General features: G+C 49.6%; 1 protein-coding gene across 1 annotated transcript in view; it reads right to left on the bottom strand.

Annotated features, from left to right (window-relative positions):
* KIAA1755 (KIAA1755 ortholog) overlaps window positions 1–15601 on the bottom strand; it is a 31181-nt gene extending 15580 nt beyond the window's left edge. The window contains exons 1-5 of the mRNA XM_060032944.1: window positions 15587–15601; window positions 15200–15397; window positions 10200–11538; window positions 9515–9712; window positions 1759–1882 (exon numbers count right to left, since the gene is read on the bottom strand). Of these exons, the coding sequence (XP_059888927.1) occupies window positions 1759–1882; window positions 9515–9712; window positions 10200–11538; window positions 15200–15397; window positions 15587–15601 (1874 nt within the window). The remainder of the gene's footprint in view (window positions 1–1758; window positions 1883–9514; window positions 9713–10199; window positions 11539–15199; window positions 15398–15586) is intronic.
* Between the last annotated feature and the right edge of the window lie 5357 nt (window positions 15602–20958).

Here is a 20958-nt window from a genome sequence, read left to right as displayed (position 1 = left end):
CCCAAGAAATCTGTCCAGCAGGCTGGGGGTGGAGCCAGGGAGTCTATGCTTCCAAGTGCCCTGACCATTCAGCCAAGTTGGGAAAATAACCCCCAACGGCCTTCAAGCCTTACAACCACCCAGTTCACAGACGAAACCAGAGGTGGCCAGTGCGGGGGTGGAGCTGTGGCAGTCACCCGGGCACGCTGTTTCACCTGTCCGGGAGGATAATAACCGTGCGGGCTTCAGGAGGCTGTGCTGAGGACTGGTGGATTCATTACTGTAAAGTACTCAGGGACTGCGCAGAGTAACAGGCATGTCAATGTCTGCTGTCATCCCTATCCTGGGGGGGAAACTGAGGCACACGGCGGTGCTATAGCAGACAGTGAGAGGAGGCTCTCGGAGGTGAGGCCAGGGCTCCGACTTCGTGCTCCACACCTCACCTGCCTCTCGCTATGCCCATGCTGGGAGAGAGGTTTATTTCTCCACCTACCTCCACTACCAGCCTGGATGCCCCTAGAGGTCAAGGCCCAATATAGGAGTATCTGGGTCCCTAGCATGGCCCAGCATGAAGTCTGGCCCAGGGCAGGTGCCCAGCAATGGAGTGGAGAAGGCAGCCCAGCATACGAGAACCCCATGCACAGTTCACGCTGCACCTCACCCCCACCTCTTGTGACCACGCTTGGTCCTCAGAGCCCACTTAGTCATCCCCCTTTTTCAGGGAAGCCTCAGAGAGGGGAGGTTACCTCCTACAGGTAACACAGCAAGTTGGTGGGATTCCAGCATTCTGTCTACCATGACACTTAGCACAGAATGGGGGTTTCCATCTCCTCCTCAGACCAGAAAAGCCACTCCACTTTGGACAAGAAGAGAAATCTCAGTGACCAGCAGGTGGTGGTGATGGCTCCTATGGGGTGGAGAAGGTTCCAAAGGGTTCCATCAGTCCCTCCACCCCCTACCCCAGCAGCAGAACCTCTAGGTTGGGATCTATAGCCACAGTCCCAAGCAAACACCACCTCTGAGACCGCTCTGGCTGGGGGCTGGGACTCAGAGGAAAGATGGTGCCTCTTCCCCAGCCAGTGAAACATAAAGTCCGAATGGGGGGGGTGGAGGGAAGGCGAGGTGTTAGAAATCAGCCTGGTCACTCATCACTCATTCATTCTTTTACTCTCTCACTTATTCATTCATTCATCCATTCACCTTTTCCTTCATTTGTTCAAAAATATTTATAATTCATATGCCAGCTCAATTATCACCTCCTCAGAGAAGCCTTCCCTGATTTCTCAATTGAAATTAGTTGCCCCCCCCGCTTCTCACTCTACAACAGTGGCTCTCAAAATGTGTCCTCAGCCCAGCAGCATCAGCATCAGGAAACTTGTTAGAAATACATGTTCTCAGTCCTTATCCAGACTTAGTGAATCAGAAACTCTGGGGGTAGGGCCCAGCCATCTGTTTTTACAGACCTCTGGATGATTCTGATGCCTGTTGACTTTGAGAACCACTGATCTACAACATCCCTGTTTTCTTCACCACATTAACACCCCTGAGAGCTGCTTGTCCATGTCTGTTTCTTGCACACCATCCACCTCCCCCGCCAGCCTGTGAACGCCCTGATGGCAGGGACCAAGGCTGTCCTGCTTTCCCCCCAGCATCTGGCTCAGGACCAGCTCTGGAAACAGATGACTGGCTGGAAGGATCTCTCCATCTGCTACCTGGTGCTGGGCTCTGGACTGAGAGGTCGAGGGGGGATGGGGTGGTCAGGCTAGCCCAGCCCCTTACCTGGGGATGGTGCACAGGTAGGAGAACAGCTTGGTGACCTCTGAGGCCGTGCACCATGGTGCCTCCCAGGGCCCCTTGGTGGTTGACACCAGAAGCAGGGGCCGCCCTGCCCTGTCTCGACCTCCTACAGGAGAAAGCACAAACACTGAGAATTTTGGTGGAGCCCCTCTACGGGAACCTGCTCTGTGGCCTCCAAGCCTTTGCCTGTACTGGTCCCTCTGCCTGGAATACCCTTTCTCCCCTCCCCCTGTGAACTCTGAACTCTTATTCATCCCTCAAGACCCAGCTCAAAAGCCACTTCCTCAGAAAAGTCATCCCTGAAACACTCCTCCATGCAGAGGCAGCCTCACCCTCCTCTGGTCACCCTCTGTACTGGGCAACCTGGGAAACGAAGCTCACGGAATGAGCTTTGGGGTCACACAGACATGGGTTTAAGTCCCAGCTTAAACCCATGTTTAAGGGACACACTGACTTGCTGTGTGCCCTTAGGCAAGTCAGTGTGTCTCTGAGTCTCAGTTTCGTCATCTGTTAAGTGGGGAGGATACAATACTGAACTTATGAAGGTATTTTGAAGACTAAATGAAACAGTTCCTGAGAAGCGCTTGACACAGGGCAAGGGCCTAATAAAAAGCAGTTGTTAGAACGATCATCATTTCTGTCCTCATCTCAGCCCCCCGTGTGCAGCCCGTGGCTGCCAGCTCACTATTTATTCTTGCTGACTTCCAGCCATGAGTTCTCCACCGACTATTTCCTGTTCCAGGAATCAGGACAGGGTGCTCCGTGTTCCCCACAGGGGTCAAGAGTCTGAGTCCCAGGGGGTCAGCACAGCCTGTCTACGCTGCGGGGAAGGGGAAGTACAGGGGGAAAGAGTCCCAGGCCTCTGGAAACTGAGCCTGTCCTGCACCCTGGGCTCGGAGCCCTGCCCCCCAGAGTCACCTCATTCAAGGCCACCCTGCGATGAGCAGGATCTACTGCATGTGGGTACAACCCTCCACAGTGTGTAAGTGTGTGAGACCCTATGTAGCTCATGAAGCCTTGGACAAACTTAACCACCTTCACAAGTGCTGCCTTACACAGGGGTGAAGCCATCTAGAGCATTCTTTCTTTCACATGTTTGAAAATTTTAAAATTTAAAAATTAAAAAATCTACATTTGTATATACATTTTATGCAAAAATACATACATTAATATATACATTTGTATATACACACAAATATATATATTTGTACATATATGTGCATATATATGTATATATATATTTTTATATCCTCTTGATATCATGGGTTTGATTTTTCCTAATATTCATTTATACTAAATTCCAAAAGGAAAACTTTTTGTTGGGGACAATATGGGAAATTTGAATATGAGCTGGGTATTGAGTAGTATTAGGAATTATTTTTACTTTTTTTTAGGTGTGCTTAATGACACTGTGGTTATTAGGCAAAATGTCCTTGTAGTTAAGAGATGCACATTAAAATATTTACAGGTAAACTATGAAGATCTGTAATTTACTTTAAAATACTTCAGGGAAAAAAAAAGATGAAACATGCCAAAATGTTAAGATTTATTAAATCTGAGTAATGGGTATGTGGGTTTTCATTATCCTATAGTCTCTACTTTTCTCTATGTTTGAATTTATTCATAAAAGAAAGTTTTTAAAAAGTGAAATAATTAAACCATGAAAAAAATTACATAACTTGCAAAGTTAGAGATGTTTGTACATATCCCTCTGAAATCCTCTCAGGGCCATTGGGTCCCTCAGGTCAGGAAATGCTACATTATGTCCCTGGGCCCATTTTATTGATGAGGAGACTGAGGCCTGGAGAGAGGAAGCAGCTTCCCCGTCTGCCACAGTACCCAACTTGCCAGTTAAGGTGGGGGGTCATGCCTGATTCAGTCCTTGACCCTGGACCACACCGAGAGATGAGCTTTTGTCTGCTGTATTGGAGCTCAATCACAGTTCCAGTGGTGCTACTCCCCTGCTCTAGAACCTTCCATGGCTTCTCATGGCCTCATGCAGAAAGCACAAATTTCTCAACCTGGCACTTAAGTCTCCCCAGGATCTGCACACTCTTCCAGCCTCATTTCATATACTTTGGGTTATGACCTGAATTGTGTCCTCTCCCCCCAAATTCATATATCGAAATCTTAACCCCCTAATACCTCAAAATGTGACTGCATTTGGAGATAAGGTTTTTAAAGAGGTGATTACGTTAAAATGAGGCCATTAGGGTGGGCCCTAATCTAATATGACTGGTGTCCTTATAAGAAGAGGAAATTTGGACACAGACACACATTGGGAAGACCATGTGAGGACACAGGGAGAAGATGGCCATCTACAAGCCAAGGAGAGAGGCTCAGAAGAAACCAGCCCTGCCAACACCTTGATCTTGGACCTCTAGCCTCCAGAACTGTGAAAAAATAAATTCCTGTTGTTTAAGCCCCCCAGTCTATGACACTTTGTTAGGGCGGCTCTAGCAGACTAATACACTATGTCTCTCCTTGTCACCAATGGCTCAGCTGGAATGGGTCATCTGTCACTGCGTAAATTAGCCTGACCCTTTCCCACCTCCCCACCTTTGTTCACACTGTTCCTTCTGCCAGAGGTTCCCTTCCCTGTCCCCTCTCCATCTGGTGAAACTCTCCTCAGCTTTCAAAGTCCAGCTGAGATGCCACCTCCTCCAGGAAGACATCCTCCCTGCCCTCTAGAGAGACCTTTCTCCCACCCCAGGTTCCCCCAGCAAACCTAGGCCTCTTTTAGATCCTGCAAGACTGAGGGCTCCTTAAGGGTGTTCACTGGCTCAAACTCTTTATATCCCAGTGCTCAGCACAGGACAGGAGCCAATAATCAATGTCAGGAATTGACCAATGAATAAATGGTCAGAGTGGGGCCTCTCAAACTTTGTTGTGCTAGGGATCTTGCTACAATGCACACTGTGGTCCAGCAAGTCTGAGATTCTTCATCTCTCTCTAGCTCCACGTGATGCTGATGTATCTGATCCCCAGACCACACTTAGAGTAGCAAAGGGTTCAAGCACTCAGGACATTCCATACTGGGACACAGTGACCAGTTCAAGTGTCTGGTCCCCCCGCCAAGCTCTGCCTGGCACAGGGCTCTGCACACAGCCAGGGCCGGCTGAGCACGCAAGATGCCGTCTGAGTGCACTGCAGTGATGGACAGCTGTCCACCTGATCTGCTTACACCTGGAAGGCCCCCTTGCCCCAGATGCTACCCCGTCTGACAGCTGGTGCCAGGAATACCATCGTTAGCACCTCAGAGCCTGGCTGGAAGCTGCGCTGTTCACATTGGGTTATGATCTCAGGAAGAAATGGAGACAGCAGGTTGGGAGGTGGTGGGTGGTGTTACCCAAAGGCACTGAAAAACTTGTTGTACCTTCTAAAGCACTCCCTCCAAGTCTTGGGGTGGGGGGAATGCTAGTAATTTAACTGGCAAGCAATTTTAAAATATTGAAATATACATTTTTATATGAAAGTGTAAATATAATTCTTAATTATAAGAATTATAATAATGTATAGAAATTTTAAAGACAAAGATTTTAAAGATATGTACAGAGCAACTGAAAGCTCAGGGTGAGGTCTCAACCCCTGGGACCCTGTTCCCTCTCTTCTGCATCAGGGGCTTTTTGTGAAAAGCCCTCTCCAGAGGCTCTGTGCCTGTGGTTGGCAGACTCATGGCTCCAGAGATGTCCATTCTGGAATCCCCAGAGCCTGTGGATGTGCTAGCTTACCTGGCAAAGGGACTTCGCAGATGTCACTAAGGTAGGACCTTGAGATGGGGGAGATAATCTAGGCCTAGATTATCTAAGTGGGCCCAATCGAATCACATGATCCTTAAAAGTAGAGGCCCTTTCCTGGCTTCAGCCAGTCCGAGAAAGATATCAAGATAGATGAAGGGTCAGAGGGATGTGCTGTTGCTGGATGTGAAGGTGAAGGAAGGGACCACAAGCCAAGGAAGGTAGGCAGCTTCTAAAAGCTGGAAAAGACAAGGTATGGATTCTCCCCTAGAGTATCCAGAAAAGAACACAGTCCACTGACACCTTGATCTCAGCCCAGCGAGATCTGGGCTTTCTAACCTATAGAGCTGTAAGATATTACATTTGTGTTTTTTAAAGCCACTGAGTTTCTGGTAATTTGCTATGACCACAATTGGAAAGGAATATGTAACTCCCACCCTCAGAATGGGAGCAGTCATTCACACCTTAGTGCTGATTAGTCTCTTTCCGGAGAACAGATCTTTGTGGAAAGTTTGGAGCTGAAGAGACCTGAGGAGAAGAAAGGAGGCAAGGAGGTGAGGGAAAGATCCTAATAGGGAGCCTGGGATGCCTGCTTCACACGGACTGGCCTGGAGCAGATCTTGATCTTGGAGCACAGACTTTGGGGACTGTTTCCGCTACAAGGAAACTCCAATGGAAGCAAAGAGACCAGTGAGGATACTACTGTAATAGGCAAGCAACTATGCTGGTTTGGCCCTGGGTGGTGTGAAGTCATCAAATTCTGTATATAATTTGATGGAAGAGTTGACAGGACTTGCTAACAAATTGGATGTAGGGTGTAAGAGAAAGTCCTCCAGGATCTAGTGTTCTAGGAAAGATTACAAGGCTGGGAAGGGTACAGGGGGGTGTGAAATCAGGAGTCCATCTTTGGTCATGTTAAGTTAGAGATGCCTGTTAGACATCTAAGTAGAAACATCAAGTACATGGATGGATAGATGAGTATGGAGTTCATGGGCAGAGTCCAGGCTGGAAAAATAAATGTGGGGGTTATCAGTGTAGAGACAACACTTAAAACAAATATTCACCAGTGAGATGGGATGAGATCATCAAGGAAGTGAGTCTAGGGGGAGAGGAGAAGGGGTCCAAGGACTGAGCTTTGGGGAGCCTCCAAGGTTTCCAGGTTGAGACATGAGGAGGAGGCAGCAAAGGAGGCTGAGAAGGTGTGGCCGGTGAAATAGGAAGAAACCCAGGTGAGAGTAAAGATTGAAAGACAAGTTGAGAAGGCCTTTCAGTAAGGAGGGAGCAGTCATCTGTGTCAAATGCTGCTGATGGGTCAAGGATGATGAGGACTGAGAACTGACGATTGAATCTAGAAACATGGAAGTCATTGGTGACCTTGAAAAGACCTGCTCCAATGTCAAGGTGGAGCAAATACTCTGATTAGAGTGAGTTGAAGAGAGACTAAGAGGAGAGGAGGTACTGAGATACGGAGCAGAGACAACTCCTATGTGGGGTTTTGATGTAAAAGGAAGATGAGAATAGGGGCCTAGAATGGGTCATTCCAAGCTGGGCATGCTCCTGTGCTGATGGAAATGGTCCAATGGAGAGGAGGAAAGGTGATTATGTAGAGAAGAGAGGAGAATCTTGCCAGAGGGATGTCTTTGAGTAGGTGGGGAGGTGTAGTGCACCACTGGAGGGATTGTTCCCTGTATCTGGAATAGGATGCTGAGGGGGTGGGTACCGATGCAGGTAGGTAGCTAAATGGGGTGGCAGGAGTTTGTGGACTTCCTTTTGATTGTTTCTACTTGCTCAGTGAAACAAGAAGGAAGGTCATCAGCTGAGAGTAAGGCTGAGGGAGATGGTGGTGAAGGTCAGAGGAGGGAGCAGGTGTGAAATCGTCATTCAGGAAGGACAGTGGGGGCACCTTTCAAGACTCTGGAAGAGTAACAGGATCCATGGGCACCAGTGGTACCCACTGGAGGCCAGTGATCAGGAATCAAATGGGCAACCAGTCGGTGTGGTTATGCGGACTTTCTGGCTTCGTTCAGCTGTAAAGGTGCAAGGCGGGAAAGCAGGCAGAGAGTTGGATTTAACTGAGGTTGGGATTTCTCCAGGAAAGTACGAAGGCAGAAGAGAAAGGCAAGGGAGATGAGAGTGTTTAAAAGGAAGTGGGGACATGATGGAGGGTGGGGAGGGACAGTGAAAAGGTGGTTGGATCAATGGGTTGAGAGTTCTGGGGGACAAAAGGGCTATTAAAATTGAGGTAATGTGTGATCTGGGAAGAGAGACATTGTAATGAGGGAGGGAGCAGTGAGTTATGGGGGCCGGCCATGGGAGGAGTAGCTGGGGTAATGAGGACAAGATCGCTGATGAAGAGGAGGTCGAGGAAGGGAATGGAAAGAACGTCCATGTGGAGAATGTTCATTCACTCCAATATTTTTGAGCAGCGACTATGTGCCAGGCACTGTTTGGGCACTTGGGACCCATCAGTATATGTTGCAAGCCAAACAATTTACAAGAGAGTAATTGTGGAAAGAGTGACAGCGAGTCAAGTCCAATCTGCTTCCTCTCCTTCTCCTCTTACACAAGGAGGAGCATGAGGCTCAGAGAGGGCAAGTGACTCTTCCAAGGTCACACAGGGAGCTAGGGGTAGAGCTGGAACTGGAATGAAGGTCTCCAGCCTCTAAGAACAGGGACTTTGACGTATAAAACCTGAGCTCCTGTAACATGACAGCCCTAAAAGGATCGTGAGATTCTGTGTACATTAATATGGGAATAAACAGCATGAGCTTCAACAATGATGACCAAGAAGATGACAGACGATGCTCCCCAGGAGCTTCGAAATGACAGAGCAATGTCCCCACAGACGTGTCCTGCAGAGATTTAGAAGTCTATGAAGTAAAAGAGAATTGCAGAACAGTCAGTTCCCAGAAAGCACAGTGGTTTCTCTTGCTGCCAGAACTTTGCACATGCTGTTCCCTCAGCTTGGAACACCATTCCCACCACTTTACACGGATAACACCTACTCATACTACAGGACTGAGCTTCACATTACTTCCTCCACCCCAAGCCTGGGCCAGGGGCCTCATCTGTCCTCCCACAGCCCCCTGTACTGTCCCACAGTCACAATTTCTTTACACTGTATTGTAATAACCTGTTGAATTTTCTCCACCACTAGAATATAGGCTTCCTGAGGGCAGGCTTTGTTCCCTGCTGAATCCTCAGTGCTAAGCCCAGGGCGTGGCACACAGTGGTGCTCAATAAATATTAATTGCAAAGATGAATAAATATTAAACAGGAGGGATAATGCTCTCAGTATTGGATGATGTTAATGCCCAACCGGACCCCTTCATCAGGCCAGAGCACCCATTCCCCCAGAGACTGTAATTATTGGCTGTAAATTGGCTTAGAGATGCCCCCTTGTCTGAAGAATTGCCCTCAGTTGAACTGGATCATGGGCTCACCTGCATCCCCATCCCAGGATCAGGCTGCAGTTGATGACTGACAGATCCAGGGGTACAAAAGTCAGCCCCTGAACCTTAAGATGGAACCATCTCTGTGATGGAATTCATGCTCCAGGAACCACCCCCCCATCCCCCATCCCCTCCCCGGGGAATCAGGCCACATGCAGGCTTAGCTCCTCCCTTGCCCTGCCCTGCTTCCCTTCTCCCCTTCCCCTGAGAGCAACCCTCAGTAAAATAAATCACTTTTTCACGGATCCCTGTCTTAGGCTCTGCTTCTAGGGAACCTGACCTAAGACATCCACCTTGATGGCCTCGCTGAAAGTAAGATGGAAGGATGGATGGATGGATGGATTGCTAGAAATTGCTTTAACCTCCTTCATTGGAAACTTATGGAATCTGAGTCCCAGGGAGGCTTGATCCAGCACACAGGCCTCTAGAACTTTCCCTGCCTCCCCTATACCCACCCGCATCGGAGGGTACTCAGGGACCCCAGCCCCATTCCCCATCCCCACAGCTCTCTCCCCTCCACCTCCACTTGCCCCTACAATCCCTGAGGACCTGGCAGGCATGCTATCCTGGAATGGAAGATGTCCATGCTCAGAGCCCCAAACCTGGGCTCGGGCCCTGGGGGCTCCTCATTCAGAGCGGGGCCTTTTTCTGGAGGGCCTTCAGAAGCTTCTGGGAAGCCAGCCTTTTCCTCGGTCAGTGGGTCTGAGTCAGCGTCTGGGCCAGATGTTTTGGTCTGAGTTGTTCCAGCTGGGGAAAAAAAACAACAAAGAGTGTTAAGCAGAAGATGGATTTTCCCAGGGAAAATGTTTTCCTTTTAACTTTCTAATAGTAACAGCTTACAATATTGATCTCCTTCTATGGGGCAGGCATTGTGCTAAGCTCCTTACTTCTGGTGTGTCTTTGACCCTCAAAACAACTTGAGGAGGCAGACAGATCCCCATTGTATAGACAGGGAGACCTGGACTTAGAGAGGTTACGTCCTCGATCAAGGTCACCCAGCCAGTGCGTGGCCAAGCTGGGGTGTAGACTCAGGCCATCTCAACACAATCACAGAACCTTGCTCAATTCCAGGCCCATGAGACCTCAAGCCTTTTGACATGCCACCCCATGCTCTAAATCCCTGAGACTGAGCCAGCCCAGGTGGGTCTCTGCCCCTGACAGCCTGTGCCACCTTGTCACCTGATCACATGCAGAGAACAGTTCCCCTGTCCAGCTGAGTGAGTGGGCAACTTACCTTTCCCCAAGCACTTGTCTCGGTTGGGTTTGGGAGAGTAGAGTGAACACAAGACTTTCCAGGGCCCGTCATGCTGGAACGAGGCTTTCTCCTGAGTCACAGGGCCTTGCCTCTGCCGCTTTAAGAAAGAGAATTTGAGCCCAGGAGTGGGGGAAGTGTTTTGACAGGGCCTGGCCACAGGCTTGGGAAGTCTCCCATTTTCCTGTTGGGTCCTCTCTTCCATCTTGGTTGCAGGGGCTGGAGAAGCAGGAGGGGAAGCTGGGCGCAGCCGGGCAGAGGATGCTTGTTTTGGTCCCGGATTGAGCTGGACTATATTCTCTGAGTCTCCCAGAGGTCCCTGTGTCTTGGAGGGAGCTGACTCTTCTGAGACACCTGGCCCGAGGCCAGAGGCACCATGCAGTGGGTTTACAAGGACACTGAGGTAGGGCTCTTGGGGCTGGTGTTCTGAGTCTTGGGTGGGAACTTTATGATTCACCTTTCTCCTCAAGTCGCAAACACAGGGTTTCTCCCCCGAACTTGCTGGCTTCTCACAAGTCCATTTTTCCAAGGAAGGCCCCCCATTGGCCCCTGAGAGAGGCAGTATCCTTTGAGAGAAAGGGATTTCCTTAGTTCCAGATAGCTCCTCCTGTGCGCCAAAAGGAAACCCACTGGATGTCTCCACCTCCTTACTGGGAGACCCTCCTCGGTTCTCTTGGGAAAAGTCCAGGAGAGCCACATAATCTCCCTCCAAGTCCTGGCTGGCCACTTCGTCCACCCTGAAGCCCACCTCCCCAGGCCCGGCTTGCTCCACTTTGATAAGTCCTGGATACTTGTCCCCATGTGTCCTGCCCTTGCCCTTGGCCAAACTCTGGGCAAGCAGCACCTGGCTGCCTGGGGACCTGGCCTGGTGCAGCTCTTGGGGGCTGTTCAAATCCAGTGCCTCTAATTGAAGGGATCTCCAGGCTGGGGAGAGGACATTTACTGCTTGGGGTCTGTCATCCACAAACTCTGGGCTGGTTATTTTGGTCCAGGGCACAGGGGCAATCCCGTCTTCTGAAGCTACCAGGCAGTTGTGTAGGGGACTGCCCTCAAGGTCACTGTTGATGGCCTCCAGCCAGGCTTGGGTGAAAAGTATAGGGTAGGATGACTCGGGAACAGGCTTCGTGTCCACTGTGTGGAGGTCCACAGAGAGGCACTTGATCATGATGCAGACAGACTGCTCCTCCCGGGGCTCAACTTGGAGGTAGAAGTCACCTTGGCGCAATAAGAGGGGATTGAGGGATGCCAGGTGGACCACAACCTCATCCCGCAGACACAGAGGCCAGCCTTCATGCAGGAAGAGGTGGTGTGAGTAGGGGGTCTGCAAAGAGAAGGGGCTGGCATCAGAGAATCTGGCCCTGAAAACCCCGCCCACGGGTTTGCTTCCTTCCCTCTCCCAGAAGGAACCCTGAACAGGTCGGGGACTCAGGTGAGGCAAGAAAGGTGCCTAGGACACAGCATCCAAGGAGGCTCCACTCTCAGCATCCTGCAAGTCACACAGCCCCAAGAGGCAGCGCCTCCTTCAATGTTGTGCCTCCCACGCCTCTTGCTCACCTTAGTCCTGGCCCTGACCTTGAAAATACTTGCTAGCCTACTGGGCCAAAGGAGAAAAGCTCTGAGTGCCAGGCGCCAGTTAGCAAGCACCTTTCCCACGAGGATCGTCCTGCTGGCTCCCTTCTCCTCTCCACCTATCAAAACTTCTCTCAAGCCAGCTCAAGCTAAACCCTCCCCTTTAGGGCCAGGGAGACGTGGCTTCCAAGGTCTGAATCACTAATCTGTGCAAATGACTTAACTTCTTTGAGTCTCAATTTCCCTATTTGCAAATAGGAATAATGATACATAGTGGTATTATTGGGTTGGTATGAGGATCAAGTTAGATTATAAATACATTTATGTTTTTTTAAAAACCAACACAATGCATAACATATAATAAGTAGACGTTCAATAAATATTATTTCCCTCTCCCTTTGACAATATTTACCTTTTGAAAAACTGTAGGATTTTCAATCGTTAAAAAACGTTACGTACTGCCTTTATTCCATTCTCTAATTTGTAAAGTAGAGAGATTACAGAGTGAAGTAGAAACACTACTAAGTGAGAAGTTAGGAAATCTGACCCTGCCACGAACTTGCTGGATGGCCCTGAAAAATCATTCTGCTCTTCTGGGTCTGAAAGTCAGACCCAGAATATTTATCTGTTTGTTTATTATTTATTTATTTCCCATTAGCAGTTAACAACACGGCAGGTGAGGCTAAACAATAAAAAAAATTTAAACAGAGGGTGCCAGCAATTCTCTACACAGGTAGACACAGCAAGTCATCCTGGGGCCTCTCCAGGGGGCTGTCAGGGCTGTGCAGACCCAGTGTTCAACAGTGACACCACGTGGCAACAACAGAAACGACAGCTCCACCAGACTGCCAACAGGTCTTTCTCTACCTGACTTTTGGAAGAGTCTGATCTGATTCCTACAGATTGAATAAGCCCTGGATAATCTCATATAATTTGCATGTGTATATAGGAGACCTCCAGGGGGTGACACTAAACTTCCTGTTAATTAAGCAGGTGCTTCCTGGAATTATTAATTGGGGAAATAATGTGATCTGACCATACTTGTACCTACCATGTTGATAAAACAGTTCATTTCAGTTACACTGCAGATTCGGCTGTCTCCAAGAAGCTTCATATCCATAAACCCCAAGAGTCTGTGTTACTCCAGCCTTTCCACATAGCCTTCTGCTGTTTACAACATCCTTTCCGTCACCTTCTCAGTGAACGAGACGAAACAGTCCAGAGGTATTTTGCAAATAGCAAAGCACCATAGAAATGACTGTTACGATCATCTTATTTGACACTCAGTAACTCAGTGGTGCAGGCAGTTCAGGAAAGTTCCTCAACTTTACAGATGAGGAAACCGAGGCTAAAGAATTGCCTCATGGTCACACAGCTGAAAAGTAGCGAAAGCAGGACTTGTGCCTAGACTTTCACATTTGGAGCCGGCTGTATCTGTCCTTAGTCCCTCCAGACCTCATTGATGGTGGCTGTCTGTCTGGGTGCTGGTGGTTATAAAGGCAGACTTTGAGGCTGGCCCATTCTTATTTCAGAGGGAGAAAGGAGACAGTGGGAAAGTAACAGCCAGCAGCTACTGAGCAATTACTTCATGCCAGGCTCTGGGCTAAGCTGTGTGTATCATCTCGGTGAGGTACATACATCCTGTGTTATTAACATTCCCACTTCCTACATAAGAAAACTGAAGCTCAGAGAGGTGACATAGATCCCCCAACTTCATAGTGATGGAGACTGGATTTGAACTTGGGGCATCTGACTCCTGAGGGCATACATGAATCCCACGCTACTACCCCCTGCTCTGAGACGACACGAATTCACCTATAATTACGATTAAAGTTAAAGATAATTGGAAATAAAGAAATCTAAATGTTGTGACCCTTGTCCCTAGAAGAAATGGGGAAAGAGACAGTGCAAATGCCGTTTTAATGGCCAAATAAAGGAAGCAGGCATTTGCACAGCTTGTCAGGGAGAAGAAATAAGGATGGGGAGGATATGGCTTAAATGATGTCAACATGGATATGTGGAAATTGGCTGCAATGTTTCAGTGAGACTCTTCCTTCTCCTAAAAGAACAGCAAATGTGTATGGAGCTATTTCTGTGTGTCAGGCACTGTGCTAAGTAGCTTAAATGAATGATCTATTTCCTTCCAGTTCCAACCATCTCTAATTCTGGCTCCTAAGCCTGAACTTTTAGCTGCTACATTCAATTTCTTTCTATCACTGAAATGACGCACACGGTCCCTCTGCTTATCTGTCCTCCCGATGTGCCAGGTCCCCGACAGGCATGAGCAACTCAGGAAAGGCTAGTAGGACCTAAGATGCTGTTAGCGATTCTTGACGCTGGGGCAGTAGGGGTGGGCACTGAATAACAGAAGAGTAGGGCAGAGTCAGCAACTCTGTGAAGGGTGTGGGTAAGTTCTAGCAGTGGGCATCTGAGGCTTTGGTCTCCAAAGGCCTCTCCCCACCCTTTCTTAAAACAGTCTCCACCCTCTGAGCTTAGAGGTAGGCGTATGACTCAAGAGTGGCCAATCCTGGTATCCCATTCCTCTGACTGCAATAATTGGTCCAAGCATGGACACAGGATCCAAGCCTGGCCAATCCTGGTACCCCATTCCTCTTGCCACAGTGATTGGTCCAAGCAGGGACACAGGAGCCGAGCCTGGCCAATCAGGATCCTTCCTTGTGATTTTTCTATCTGCAGCCGATGGGGAGGAGTTCATTTTCCTCTCCAGAGTAGGATTTTGATCCTAGTACTGCCCTGGGCTCCAGCCTTGGGAAACACCTAGCCTGTAAGAATGATTCCGGCAAGCAGTAGAAGCAGAGACAAGAGACAGAAAGAGTCCTGGAGGAGTTTGATCAGCGGAACATCTCGGGCCTTGGTCCGAATCACCCTGTCCTGGTCTGAGTAAGGATCTGTCATTTGCAGCGAGTGAGTCCTGCCTAAAACACTTTTCTTTTCCCTTTGCCTCAGGAGAGGCCTCCCTGAGATCTGGGTTGAAGGAGTCTCCAGGGAAGAAAGTGAGAGTCCTGATGCCACAAGGGCTCCAGGGAAGGTCTAGGACATTCTCTACTATTTCCATTGGAGCTGCAGCACTTCAGCCAATACAGCCAGGTGATGCCCACAGTGCCAGTTCCTGGGGGCCAGAGAACCCACAAGGCTGGCCTCCCTCCCTGTTAGTCAAAGTGCAAACGTGATTGACTCCTAGATGTCAGAGCGTAAAGGGCCAAGTGACCTTCCTGTCCATTTATGGGGCTGAAGTGTTTTTTGGAGAAAGTAATGACACCTGAAAGCCATCCCACGTCCCCAGTTCATGCCCTTCAACAACACACTCGCCAGCCCACCTCCTTCTCTGCTCACCTCCAGCCCCTGGCCTTCTGGGAGAGCTTGTCCCCTGCTCCCACATCCCTCTGACTTACACAGGCTGCTTCGCGCACTTGTTCACACAGGCGCTTGGCAGGGATCAGGAAATCCAGGAGGAAGTTCAGTCCATCGCCCCGGAAGTCAGAATCCAGGAGACGGAACACCTGACCCAGGATGGTGGGTGCTGTGGCCTCAAAAGGGGGATAGAGGCCCGCCAGGGCATGCTGGATGGCGGCATCCAAGGAGGGGGGGTCCTGTGGGGGACAGGAGGAGAGGATAAAAAGTGACAGTAGCAATAATAATAAGGGTAGGGGCCACTTCCTCTGACCTTCCTGACCTCAGATAACTAAGGCTCCTGCTAACTCTGAACTCCTCTGCTACACCCTCCCACTCACACACCCCCTGCAGCCACATTGGCCTTCTTTCCTTTTCTTCAAACATACCAGGCACAATCCCATCTCAGGGCCTTTGCAGCCTTTGGCTGTTCCCTCTGCCTAGAATACTCCTCCTTAAGACATCCTCACTCCCTCACCTCCTGCAGATCTTTGCTCAAATGTCATCCGCTGATCCAAGGTGGAGTAGAGGAACAGGGGAAGGCACCCAGGTCAGGGCCAGAGGGAAAGGAGAGGTCAGCATCCCCAAATGTCGCCACCTGGCTGACCTGCAGACCTGCACACCTGCAGTTTGAAGCTGAGCCACCAGCAAAGCCCAGCCTAGATGAGACAAGCCCCAGTCCACATGCAGACACATGAGTGATAATGAGTGATTGCTGTTTTATACCAGTCAGTTGGGGTGGTTTATTACACAGCAGTAACTAACTGATACACGTTGATATGATGGATGCGAGCTCCATCTTCATCCATCCAGGATGCCTCCTCTAGATGTTTACGGGGCACAGACCATCAATACATAAATCTAACTCAATACCCTCCTAAGCTTACCCTTCCCCCCACATCCCTACCTTAGTGATTGCCTCCCCATCCAGTCAGACTCCTAAAGCAGAAATCTGCCCATCATCCCGCCCCTTCCTCCTGCCTCTCCTGCCCACAGACAACCCTCACCACATCCTAAACAGTCTTCTCCCCTCCATCAGCTCACCAGCCCACTCTCTCTGCTCCGTTCGCCTGCCCCGCCCAGATCCAGGCTCCCATCACCTCTTCCACTGAATCACCTCCTCACTGTTTTCCCTTCTCTAGTCTCCCTCCTCTCCAGCATTTCTCCACCAGGACCCTAGGGTGATCTTTCTCAAATGCAAATCTGGCCTTGTCAGTCTCCTGCTCAAAGGTTTGACACTGCCTTCAGAAAGCACCTGGCCACACCTCCAGCCTCACTGCTCTCCCTAGGCTTCTGCCACTATGACACACATGTTCCCTCCCTTGCCTCCAGGACTTTGCACATGCTGTTCCTTCCTCCAGGGATGCCTTCTACTTCCATTCCCACCAGGCTAACTCCTCATTCTGCTAGATCCAGGTCACCCCTCGTCTCTTCTCGGAGACTTTCTCTGATCTCCCACTCCCACCCTAGCTGGGTCAGGTGTCCTCATTTCTGGGCTCCCATGGCAAATCCCACGCTGATTTTTGTCTCCCTCGGTGGACCCCGGGCTCCCTGAGGACAGGAGTGGTAAGCAGAATAATGCTCCCCCCCGCCCAATGCCCACATCCTAATCTCTGGAACCTTACATGGCAAAGAGGAATTAAGGTTGCAGATGGAATAAAAGTGGCTAGTCAGCTGGCCTTAAAGTAGGGAGATGATTCTGGATTATCCAAGTGAGTCCAATCCAATCACAAGTGTCCTCAAAAGGAGAAGAGAATGCAGAAGGGGTGAGAGTCAGAAGGAAAGGTGACTGTGGAAGAAGCATCAGAGAGAGGCAATGCTGCTGGCTTTGAAAACGAAGGCAAAGCCAAGGAATGTGGGCGACTCCTGGAAGCTGGGAAAGGCAAACAGGTTCTCACTGAGAGCCTCCAGAAAAGAAAGCAGCCCATCAGCACCTTGATTTGAGCCCAGCGAGGCCCACGTTGGACAGCTGGTCTATAGAGCTGCAAGATGACACATTCACGCTGCTGTAAGCTACTACATTTGTGGTCATTAATTTCAGCAGCAATGGAAACTAACACAGCCGGCAGGGACTCCTATTCTTCTAGGGTTTTCAGTGCCTGGCACGATATAGGTGCTCAGTGATGTGGAGGGATAAATAAAGTGTCCCTCTCTGAACCACACCTTTTCCATCTGTAAAATAGGCAAGTGGGACAAGGCCAGAGGGTCCCAACCAGGTGTGGTACTAGGATCCAAGGGTTGTGATTTTCGACTCTTAAAAAAGCCTGATGAAAGCCATTCTGGTTGCCCCAGACTGGCTGCAAGTTCTGAGTCTATCTATCGCTGAAGGATGTAAAGGAAGATGAGAATAAACAAGAATCCGGCATAAAGGGAGCTTACTTAGAACAGAAAAATCACGTTTTATAAATGAGGCCCCTGGAGACAGGGAAATAAAATAAAGACTTGGAGCGAGAGGAAGAGAGCCTGTCTCCATCCCAGAAAGATTCTAATGCCAGGCGGCTGTAAAATCGGAGACGCTGGCCCAGGGCATTTAGACAAATGTTGGTGTCACTGCTGTGTCCCCAGCACCCACACAGAGCTGAGCACGAGTAGGCCCTGCATCGCTATCTATAGAATGAATATATGAATGAAGGAATGAAGGAATGTCTACAGCCCCCATTCTGAAGGAAAGAGGGTCCTGGCACCGTCATTGGTAAGCCCAGACACAAGGGTGACCCCCATAATAATGACAGTTTCGGGGTGTCTGCTATTCACCAGGCCCTCTACTCACATTCTCTTTCTTGGCCACAAAACCATCCTAGGGGCAAAGTAGGAACATCCCATTCTACAGATAAAGAAACTAAGACTCTTTATCTGGTCCAAGATCACAGAGAAGGGGAGAAAGACAGAGCCAGGATCCCAATGCAGGTCTGGACGGGTCAAGTCTACCCTCTGCCTCTGTCCCTGGGTGTCTGCCTTGGGGCCACCACCAGCCACCAGCCTTGGAGGCGGCCTTCCCAGCTGTCTATCCTGCACTGTTTCAAGTGGGGCCCAATAATGATGTTTACCTCTCACAGACCAAGGCTTGCAGCCTGGAACGCCTTGGCTTTCGCACACTGGCTCAGCTGGCCGCACACTGTAACCATATAAGGGGCAGCCAGTAAAAAGGAAGAACATTCCAAGTCAACGGGACTCCGAGCTGTTGGCCAGAGCATTACCTGCTACAGGCCTGAGCCCCAGGGGCTCATAAGCGGTCCAAGTATTGGGGGAAGCACACGGTGACGAGGCCCAGGCGGCTGCAGGGAGGAAAGCTGGCTACTCTCCACTCAAAATCAAACGGGCAGCCCAGCCCGGGACCACAGGAACCCAAACACCATCGGCCAGACGTGGGCCCCTCAAAATGATTTCCGTGAAACTTAACGGACATGTTTCCATTCCTCCCCCATGAGCGCAGCCCAGCCGGGCCTTTAACTGTTCCTCGACAGGAGCTGAGGCAGGAGATGGTGTGAAGCTGAGAAAGAAGTGGGTGTCACAGGCCAGAGCCAGTCTGAAGCCCTTCAGCCCCCTCCCCTGCGACTCAGGGCCAGAGATGGAGCCCACCAAGGGGGCTGGCACCTATATGATGCTCACAGACCTTCTGGACTGACCCAAGGAACCTTGTATGGTGCCAAAGGGCACAGAAGAGTGTCTGTTCCCAGCAGTCCTGTCTGGGCAGGGGAGGAGTCGGAGTACAGGTGTTTGTAAATTTCTGATCAATGTCTTTGCAATGAGCCTCTATTATTATTGCCATCTTAAGTCTTATCAAGTAAAATAAACAAGTATGAAGTGCATAGGTTGATGCATTTTTACCTCTGTATGTACCGTTGGAACCACTACCCGGATGGACAGACAAGATTTCCACCACCCCAGAAAGAAGCCCCCTCCCAGGCCAAGCAGTAACTACTCTTCTGACCATTGGAATTGAAAAAAAAATTCCCATGCAGTGTGATCTCCACTGTGTAAAAGTGTGTGTAAGCCGAGAGGCCATGAAATGAAGTGTTAACTGCAGTTACCCCTGAGGGCTGTGAGGGACGGGGGCCTCGTAGGTCACAGTTTTAATTTTCCTCATAGTTGCTGGATTTTCCAAACGTTCTGTTACCAGACTGTAGGGCTCTTATAATTGGGGGTGGGGATATAAAAGTGTGATCGTGTGTGTGTGTTTTTAAGTCTGGTTCCCTTTTTAAATGGTCTCACCAGATGTTGTTAGTTGGGCCTTCTGAGAGGTGGGCTGAACTCTTCTTAAAGGTCCAGATTTATCCATTTACTCCAACAGGCAAAGATTTTAGCATCACTTAGCATCGACACCTCCTAGCTTGGGAGGAGAGAGAACTGAGAAAAGCTGAGGTAGGCAGTGTCCTAGGGCTACTACCTTCAACCCCTGCTCTCCTCCGTGGCAGAAACGCCTGGGAAAGGTGAGATTCCACCCTTGACTCACTGAGTTATCTTAGCCTCAGTTTCCCCATCTGTAAAATGGGACCATTGGGCTTATCTATCTCTAAGGGCCCTTCCAAGTGGGGCCTTTCTAGAATTCAAGGTACAATCAGGTTCAGGAAGGTTTGGAACTGGGATGGTTCCCAAATGGGATCAGTTAACCCACCATTGGTGAGAAAGTTTACAAAGGTCTGTCTCATCCATCTCCCTACTCAGGTCCAGGGAGGGTCTCAACCAGCAGCCACAAATACAAATGCCTACAGGGGCCTGAGAGTTGACATGGAAGACGGAGTTGGTCCAAGTGTGAGAAAATAACCCCTCTAGCCCCTTGGTAAGTGGCCCCTGACAGTCGGCCTCAGTGTCAGGGAAACAATAGGGAGTGGTGGGGCCTGGGGCACACACCGCATCTCATCAGCTCCAGCCGAGAGTTGCCTTTGCCCAGCATTGCCAGGTCTATTGAAATTTTAGTAAAACCTCCCCAAATTTTAAAGGTTGGCCAAACCAAACACATCTGTAAGCCAGATGCATCCCAGTGGGTGTCAAGCTGTGACCACAAGGCTCAACTACCGGGGGCCTCCTCTTGAACTTCTCCAGGCTGGAGAGTCTAAACCCAGCGTTCTGTTGCTCTGGCTGCCAGGAAGTTATTGCTCACATCCAACTAAGGCTTCTCCTGCTTTAAATCCTTTTTTGTGTGGGTGGAAGTATGAGTGAGAACTGGCTCCTTAATAAAACCTTTCAGAAACTGGAAAAACAACCCAGACGCAGTGAACTGAGAAGCAAGTGGGCGTTAGAAGACCCACATTCAAGTCCAGCTTTGTTATGTATCATCCGTGTGACCTTGAGCAAGTCAGTTCACCTCTTTGGGCCTTAGTTTTGTGTTTGTTCCTTTCCCTCTTATCCCTTTTGCCTCTGCCCTGGGGTTCACCATCCCCCACCTAAACCACATAAGGGTAATAACAATTTTACTAGAACTGCTTCTTACTGAGCAAGGCTTCTGTGGCATGCCTTATCCTAAGAACCTTTTGTACATTCTTTTATTTCATCTTCCCAACAACTCTATGGGATGGGTATATTTATTCCCATTTTACAGGTTAAGAAACTGAGCCCAAGTAAATGGTAGAGCTGGAGTATGAACCTGCCCACATAACTCCCAGTTCCTCTGCCTCTTCCCCAGGCTCCCTGCCACCAGGCCAGGCTCCCCTTTGGCCACAACAATAGCCTTTCTAACACACAGATCCAACCATGACCCTCTACTGCTCAACGATCTTGAGTGGCTCCCCATTGCCTGAGCAACTCAGCCTGGCATCAGTGG

The sequence above is a fragment of the Delphinus delphis genome, chromosome 15 (assembly GCF_949987515.2).
Source record: "Delphinus delphis chromosome 15, mDelDel1.2, whole genome shotgun sequence".
In the NCBI taxonomy this organism is placed as follows: Eukaryota; Metazoa; Chordata; class Mammalia; order Artiodactyla; family Delphinidae; genus Delphinus; species Delphinus delphis.
This window is presented reverse-complemented; position numbering and strand designations above follow the sequence as displayed.